This window comes from Gymnoscopelus braueri (genome assembly GCF_963280865.1).
Source record: "Gymnoscopelus braueri genome assembly, chromosome: 6".
Lineage (NCBI taxonomy): Eukaryota > Metazoa > Chordata > Actinopteri > Myctophiformes > Myctophidae > Gymnoscopelus > Gymnoscopelus braueri.
The window spans coordinates 48,956,748-48,965,325 of record NC_137607.1 but is presented as its reverse complement, the minus strand read 5'-3'; the positions used below and the strand labels follow the sequence as shown (position 1 = coordinate 48,965,325).

General features: G+C 44.3%; 1 protein-coding gene across 1 annotated transcript in view; it reads right to left on the bottom strand.

Moving 5' to 3' along the window:
- Positions 1-3,114: 3,114 nt before the first annotated feature.
- Positions 3,115-8,578, bottom strand: part of LOC308086710 (glypican-5-like) — a 76,264-nt gene continuing 70,800 nt past the window's right edge. Inside the window, exons 10-11 of the mRNA XM_080430359.1 lie at positions 4,178-4,284; positions 3,115-3,700 (exon numbers count right to left, since the gene is read on the bottom strand). Coding sequence (XP_080286485.1) covers positions 3,587-3,700; positions 4,178-4,284 — 221 coding nt within the window. The 3' untranslated portion in view covers positions 3,115-3,586. The remainder of the gene's footprint in view (positions 3,701-4,177; positions 4,285-8,578) is intronic.

Sequence of the window (8,578 nt, the reverse complement as noted above, 5' to 3'; positions counted from 1 at the left end):
CTAAAGACTTACTTGAAAGTGACTTCGGTAAAAGTTAAAAGTAACCCAGCGTTTGTCTATACCAAAGGTCCGCTCATAAATGAATGCTGCAGGGTCCTTGTGCCCCAGGATATTTTGGAACGCAGCAAGTTGTCAAAATGTATCCTTCTTTAAATTCACAAAATCTGTGTGTGTGTGTCAGTGTGCGTGTAGCCTCGGTCTCCAGGCTTTTATTGTTTAGTTTTGCTAAAAAATAAAAGCCTGGAGGAGCGCGTCGGTGTACCCGGTATAGGAAGTGTTTCATTTCCCCAACCAACCAGAGTGCAGTGGGCGTCGCTCGTAATGTTGTGTTAACGGGGCGGGGGTTGACGGACAGATCGGTGAACCAATGGGATCAGGCGCAATCTCTCCGCGCCTCTATACACCCGCCCCTCTATACACGAAAACAGGAGCACTAGTGCAGCCTAGTGTGCGTGTGTATCTGTCCTTCGCCCAGACTGATCCACTTCAAATTCGGCGTGCGTATCGCTGAAGACCAGAAGTAGTGCGGTAAAAGTCGTGAAGTCGGTCGGAAAAATATCAATAGATCCACGAAAATCGAAATGTCTGTTAACAGTAAATGTATCAATGATCTCACTAGTTTTGACACAATAAAGTATACATAAAAAGATACACAGTATAACTTCAAGTATGAAAGGTAAAAGTACAAGGTGCTTTTCAAAGCACAAAGCATAAAAACAGACAAAATCTTATTTTTTCTCTCCAAGCTTTATTAACTGTGATTTGAACTTTTTGAAAAATACTTGAAATAAAGCCATAAAAGGCTGTATAATTTGTCCCAGTAACATTCTTTCAGGTGAACGATCTCACATTAAGCAATTAGAAATGTTGGGAACTGGACATTCTAATGGTGACGTCACAATGGCTGCTATACACTGAATGCTATACAGTGGTTCTCAACCTTTTCTGGATCAGGGCCCACTTGAAAATCTTAAAAGCCCATCGCGGCCCACCCATCTGACCACTTGTTCACTTAACCCAAGACCTGAGGCCGATTCTACAAAATGTCTTCTAAAATCCTAACTGTTTTTTTAAACTGTTTTTTGCCCTCGGTGCCGCGCTATGAGCTTGTAGATCTGCTATTTTTCAATAGCCAAATAAATCTTAAAGTGACACAGATGTGTTATTTTTTTATATATAATGTTGGGGACCCACTTGCAAAATCCTCTGTGGGCCCCGGCCCACAGGTTGAGAACCACTGCTATGCACTGGTAGAAGTTCAAAATACTCACAGTCCGAATAAATCCATGGTCATGATGATGAGAGACTGACAATAATTATGTTCAGATTGTATTTCATAGCAAGTAACGAGGTGTCCAATGTTAATGAAGTAAAATAAAAGTTAAAGCCGTGATAATTACAAAAAAATCGAGTAAAGTACACATAGATCCTCCCCAAAACTACTCAAGCTGTACTTCGTTACTTCACACCAATGGGGAAATAAAAAAAATGCAAAGTCTGTAGTCGAATCACAGGCACTGAACAGAAACGTTTGTCTGATTTATATAACAAACACTTGTTAATAGTGCCCCTATTCTGGGGCGTCGTAGTTGTTGGGGTGTCGCCGAAGATATTTAGTGTAGTTTGAAAACAGGAGGGGGGCCTAGTGCAGAGCCCTGGGGCACTCCGGTCAACAAAGTATAAGGTTTAGTGGTTAAAGAAGAATCTATCAGCTCCCCTCCTGCACATAGAGACCTTCATGTACCCGTTAACCAAAAACCAACACATAGAAACATTCCTTCATAACCGTAGCCATTTCACCACTAAACTCTAATATCTATTATCAGCTATCAATATCATACCCTTAGCTTCTCAAACCTTTTAATTTCAAGGACCCCCTGTTTGATATGCATGAGGTACCCCCCATTTAATACAATTTTCTATCTTTGGGACCCCAATCTACACTATAAAAGTCTAACTCTGGGAGTGTACGAATGGAACCAAATGGTTCCATTCGTACACTCTTTGAGTTACAGACCCATAACTCCTCAAGGACCCCTGGGGGTCCCCCGACCCCAGTTTGAGAACCACTACTGGCCTTAGCAATTTCCCTGCTAAACTCCAATAGTAAAAGGTAATATCAGCTTGTTTGATAAATATGGATTTAATTTTAGTAGGTACTACTTAAACATAGAGTACTTGTGTTACTTGTGAGTGCTATGTTTTTTCATTCTTTTATACGTTGTATTTAATTGCCTTGTGTGTTAAATTTCTGTGTTTGTTTTACTGTGTGATGTTATACTTGTGTATATGTACAGTATGCGTACAGTAGGCCTATATCGTTGCTGTCGGGCAGAAACCTTGTATCTCCATATTTCAACTTATGTTTTTTCGCGAATTAATGCCCTACTTCGTCATAGTGTCCCACAACAAAAGTATCAAAAGTAGCTGATCTACAAGCTCACAACACGTCACGATGCAAGCTGAACTAAATAATAACTACATTGGAACACAGATTCTTTTTTTCCATTTCCTGAAAAGCAACAGTTTTGGACACCCGACATCGACGGAGTGTGTGTGTGTGTGTGTGTGTGTGTGTGTGTGTGTGTGTGTGTGTGTGTGCGTGTGTGTTATTAGTGTTTTTACTGCTGGACAACCAATTGCCCATCTGGGAACAAATTAAGTTCTACTTGACTCGAATCGACCCAGTTTGGTTTACAGCCAGTATCTATAGTTGAGCGAAACATAATCTGTGTTCATAATCTCATTGTGAAACTCATGTTTCCTTTCCTCCGACCCCAGGTCAGTCTGCGCTGTTCTACATAATTAATCTATATATTTACACGTCAAGCCCTTCTTATCCTATACAAACTCTGTTTATATAAATATATATTTCCGTATTTACATTTCTCTTTCAGAGAGTCAGTAGTGCTGTACAAACTATCCCAGTTAAAGGAGTAGTTCGCCCAGAAAATGACTTATTTTCTATCAATTACACACCCCATGAAGCATTGAATTCAGGGCGATTTATGTATTTTTTTGTCGCATTCCTAAGCCAATAATTTGATGACTGCGACAAAAACAAAAAGATCTCCATGAATTCAATGCTTCATGGGGTGTGTAATTGATAGAAAATAAGTAATTTGTTGGGTGAACTACTCCTTTAAATACAATATGGAATAACAAAATACATGCAAAAGGTAAGTATAGTAGATCATAAAAAATGAAAAAGAAATACACAGATAAACAAACGTGGTAAAAATGAACAGCAGTCCTCATGGTTCCATGACCAGACTGTCTAACAACACATGGTTACAGAGATATAACTGGAAATAAAAGTCTCCATTATGGATACAGAGACCTTTACAACTTCAAATGCCATCACATGACACACACGTGACACATGGGTCTTCTGTCTGCTTGACGGACTGTCTACTCTGTCTCTCTGCGTCTGTGGTTTGCCTTTCCTTCCGACTACCTGTCTGTCTGACTGTCTGTCTGTCTGTCTCGCCGCCTCTCTGCTGCGTGCCTGGCTGTCTGTCTGCGCTTGCTGTCCTTCCTATCTGTCGGTCTGTCGCTCTCTGGAGTATCTCTGGTCGTGCGCCGGTCAGAGCGGCTCCCACGGTGACAGCAGCAGGAACAGCAGGAGCAGCGCCGACGTCAGGCTCAAGGGCGACAGGTGGGAGGAGACCAACGTGTGGGCGGAGCCTCGAACGGCCACCTGAGGGGCGGACGAGAGGATAGATGCATTATGTCATTGGTTCTACAACGGACCACCCGTAACTCTGAGACAGGGTTGCCATATCTGCTTATTACAATTTCCCCGCAAGATTTTATTTGAAAATAGCCGATCTACAAGCTCACAACGCGTCGCATCGCGACGCGTTGTGAGCTTGTAGATCTGCTATTTTCAAATAGCTGATGTATATGTTAAAGTGCTCATGTGGCCCATAGTCTGGTTTTCCTAGACCTGATTGCTTGTTTCTCTCACAGAATCTGGCAACACTGCTCTGAGAGCGTACACATGGAACCCATTTGTGAAAAGAGATGATCAAATCTAACTGAATCTACATTGATAAGAGACAAAGAGACGGGTGACGGATGGAGGAAGGAGGAAGTTAACACACAGATATACAGATGGCGTACAGCTTGATAGGATACAAATGAAGGGAAGTCAAATCAGTGGGCTATAACCTACCTGAGGAGGCGGGGGAAGCCGAGTAGTGACGGGGCGATGATGAAGAGGCGGTACGCCCTTTACGGCCGGACTACGCCCGCTGGATACACCACCTGACTCGCCCTCACCTGAGAGAGAGAGAGAGAGAGAGAGAGAGAGAGAGAGAGAGAGAGAGAGAGAGAGAGAGAGAGAGAGAGAGAGACATGGCTCTAAATAATTCTTAGTAATCAGTTTTGTCACTCCTTTGCCTCTGCTTTGGCAGCGTAAGGTTCTTCCCTGCCATGCCAATGAGGCATCATTTGAATAGAGAGGGAATTGAACTGAACTGAAATCAATTGAGACGGGGAGGACGGGGGGACGGAGGGGGACGGGGGGGTTAGGAAAGACCGCAATAGAAGCAGGAAGAGTCAGACGCCGCAGAAAAAGAACTGAATAAAAAGTTACGAGTGGAGAGAGATCACATTAAGCTGTCCTCAGCACAGAGTCTATAGCCCTGACTGCTACTTATTGCATCTCACACGCGCACATTGGTTTCACTGTGTGTGTGTGTGTGTGTGTGTGTGTGTGTGTGTGTGTGTGTGTGTGTGTGTGCGCGCCACGCACACTGCACGTGCACGTGCGTGTGTTTGTTTCTGTGTGTCATCTCATTGAGATACAGTAGCTTTGCAACTGTTCCTGACAGCGAGACAGGAGGAAATAAATAGTAGACAGCACAGTGATGCAGTGTTGGAACAAAATGAATGGTAACCTCCACATGGATTTTGTCCCTTTGGAGACAACCGTGTATGTTGTAGTTCTCTGACTACGTACAGCATTCTGCTGCATTCTAGTGAAAACAGACGTGTGTAGATCAGTGGTTCTCAAACTAATTGTAATGACCCCCAGTGGTGTGAAGTTAACTAAGTACATTTACTCAAGTGATGTACTTAAGTAAAATTTGAAGTTTTTTTTTTTACTTTACTGGAGTATTTCCAATTTTCTGTACTTTTACATCTACTCCACTACATCTCGGAGGCAAATATTGTACTTTTACTCCACTACAATTATTTTGAAAACTTATAGTTACTAGTTACTTTGTAGATTTTGATTATTATTACAAAACATACATTAACTTCTTCAGCCCTATATACATTTTGGCCATTTGAAAATAGCTGATCTACAAGCTCACAATGCGTCACGATGCGACACATTGAGAGCATTATAGATCTGCTATATTCAAAAGATGTTTTCTTCTTCTTTTTTTTTTACTAAATTTATCCCACAATTTTGAAACCCATTTTTTCACCCAGTGCCAATGCCTAAGCTGTAATCCTGGGCGCTACTCTCCCTCTGCCAGCCTGGGGAGAGCCCCGAACTGAGTTCATGCTTCCTTTAATGCATGAGGAGTGAGCAGGCCGCTTCTTATCACCTGACAGGGGGAGTTTCCCCGGTAGGACGTAGCTCATGGAAGGAACACGTTATTCCAACCAGCTCCTTTCCCCTCCATCAGGCGCCCCAGCTGACCAGGGGGAGGCATTATAGATGCCACTATATATGTATATGAATTGAATACCAAGGCCCTCATTGGAAACAAGTCCGCAAGGACTTTTATGAACGGACCTGTTAGACAAAGTATTTTAAATGTAACTGTGCTGTTTTAAAAAATGTTGCCTAATAAAATATTCAATCAATAGAGACCAGGAGTACTGCATGTTTTTTGTGAGGGTACCTGCCCTAGGGGACACGGGGAGAACATGCAAACTCCACACAGAAAGGCCCTTTCGCTAAACCCCACCTATACACGAATCCACGGAGCGCTGCCCTGCGTGCAGCCATTGCTGCGGTGTCAACGCTCCGCGGACGCGACACCGCAGCAATGGCCGCCTACAGGCAGCTACAGGCAGCGCGTCTGTGGATTCGTCTATAGGGTATGGGCGCTGATGACGCGGAGGAGAGGACACGCCCCCAGCGCCCACAGCATCCCCGGCGGGAATCGAACCCAGGACCTTCTGCCTGTGAGGCGACGGCGCTACCGACTGCGCCACTGTGTCCAAAAAAAGATTTTTATACATTTGAAAACGTTCAATTCTGCATGAGTACTTTCGACTTTTGGTATTTTAAGTACATTTTGTTACTGTACCTTCACGGACAAGGTACGTTTCAATGTCAATACATCTGCATCAGGTATCACCTTGGACTTCACCTTATGAAGATGTATTGACATTGACATTCAAACTCTGCTGATCAACCGGAGGTTCAGAGTTCACCTCGGACAGAACAGGAGCGCATGGAGAACGCAGACAAATGGTCTCCCGCAAGGCTCAGTTCTAGCTCCAACCCTGTTCAACCTCTACACAAACAACCTACCCACCACCAAATCCTGCAAATTCATCTATGCAGATGACATCTGTTTGGCATTCCAAGCAACAGACTTTGACCCACTGGAACAGGTGCTCAATGAAGACCTGGCTAAACTGGACCAGTTCTGCAAAACCTGGCGCCTAAAACCAAGCCCAGCAAAAACTGTCTCCAGTGTATTCCATCTCCACAATGCAAAAGCTGCCAGAGAACTAAGCATCCACCTGAGCGGACTCAAGCTGAAGCATGCCTCTAATCCAACCTACCTTGGAGTGACCCTTGACAGGACCCTATCCTTCAAGGAACATCTAAAAGGGACGGCAGCTAAGGTGAAGTCAAGAAACAACCTGCTCTGCGAGCTCGCTGGTGCAAAATGGGGGGCGGCAGCCTCCACACTGCGCACCTCAGCACTGGCACTTGCATATTCTGCAGCAGAATATTGTGCCCCTGTCTGGTCCAGGTCTTCTCATACACACCACGTGGACACCCAGCTCAACACAACCATGAGAACCATAACCGGGACTATTCGCTCCACCACTCCCCTGGCTCCCTGTCTTATCAAACATAGCTCCTCCACATATCCGGCGAGCAGCATTTACTCAAAGGATGCTTCAAAAGTCCAAAGACTCTCCCCATCTACTAATCCATGCAGACATCTACAACCCACCCACTGCTCGACTTCCATCCAGACGGCCAATTTGGAAGAACACCCCACCAGCTGACTTCACCATCCAATCAGCTTGGAAAAAATGAATGGGAGTCCAAGGAGGTCCCAAACAAACATCTGGTGTCAGACCCCAACCAACAGGTCCCTGGCACCAACCTCCCAAGGAGACAATGGTCGACACTCAATCGATTCAGGACTGGACATGGCCCCTGCTTGGCCAGCCTTCACAAGTGGGGCAGTAGCCCAAGCCCACTGTGTGCTTGTGGAGAGGAGCAAACTATGGAGCACATCATAGAAGTTTGTCCTCTCCAAAGACTGAAAGGAGGATTAGTCACCCTCCATACAGCAGACCAGGAGGAAACTGCTTGGCTTAAGGACTTTGCATTCGCTAAATAACATTGAAACGTTTTCACGTTATTTGCCTGCACCCTGTAATTAACTGTGGATAAGATGGTGCTTCCTCAGTTCACCTAACTGACTGAAACTTTACAGAGGAAAGGTTTTTCTCCAGTGTGTATACGCTGGTGTCTTTTGAGAGCATTTCTATGACTGAAACTCTTGTCACAATGTTTACAGAGGAAAGGCTTTTCTCCAGTGTGGACACGCTGGTGAGTCTTCAGGTCAGATAACCGACTGCAACTCTTGTCGCACTGTTTACAATGGAAAGGCTTTTCTCCAGTATGGATACGCAGGTGTGTCTTCAAAGCACCTGAGTGCCTGAAACTCTTGTCACACTGTTTACAGTGGAACGTTTTTTCTCCAGTGTGGACACGATGGTGGATCCTCAGATCAACTAACGCGCTGAAACTCCTGTCGCACTGTTTACAATGGAAAGGTTTTTCTCCAGTGTGGATACGATGGTGTATTTTGAGAGCACCTGTATGACTGAAACTCTTGTCACACTGTTTACAGAGGAAAGGTTTTTCTCCAGTGTGGATACAATGGTGTATTCTGAGAGAACCTAACTGACTGAAACTCTTGTCACACTGTTTACAGAGGAAAGGTTTTTCTCCAGTGTGGATACGATGGTGTATTCTGAGAGCACTTAACTGACCACAACTCTTGTCGCACTGTTTACATTTGAATGGCTTTTCTCCAGTGTGGATATCAAGGTGTCTCTTCAGATTACCTAACCCACTGAAACTCTTGTTACACTGTTTACAGCAGAATGGCTTTTCTCCAGTGTGAACACGCTGGTGTATTTTGAGAGCACCTTTATTACTGAAACTCTTGTCACACTGTTTACAGCAGAATGGCTTTTCTCCAGTGTGAACACGCTGGTGACTCTTCAGATTACCTAACACACTGAAACCCCTACCACACTGTGCGCATGTGTGGTTTTCTTTCTTGTTGAAGTCATCGGAGCCATATTTACTTCTACTGTTTGAGTTGAAGTCCTGGTAAGATCTTGATTCATC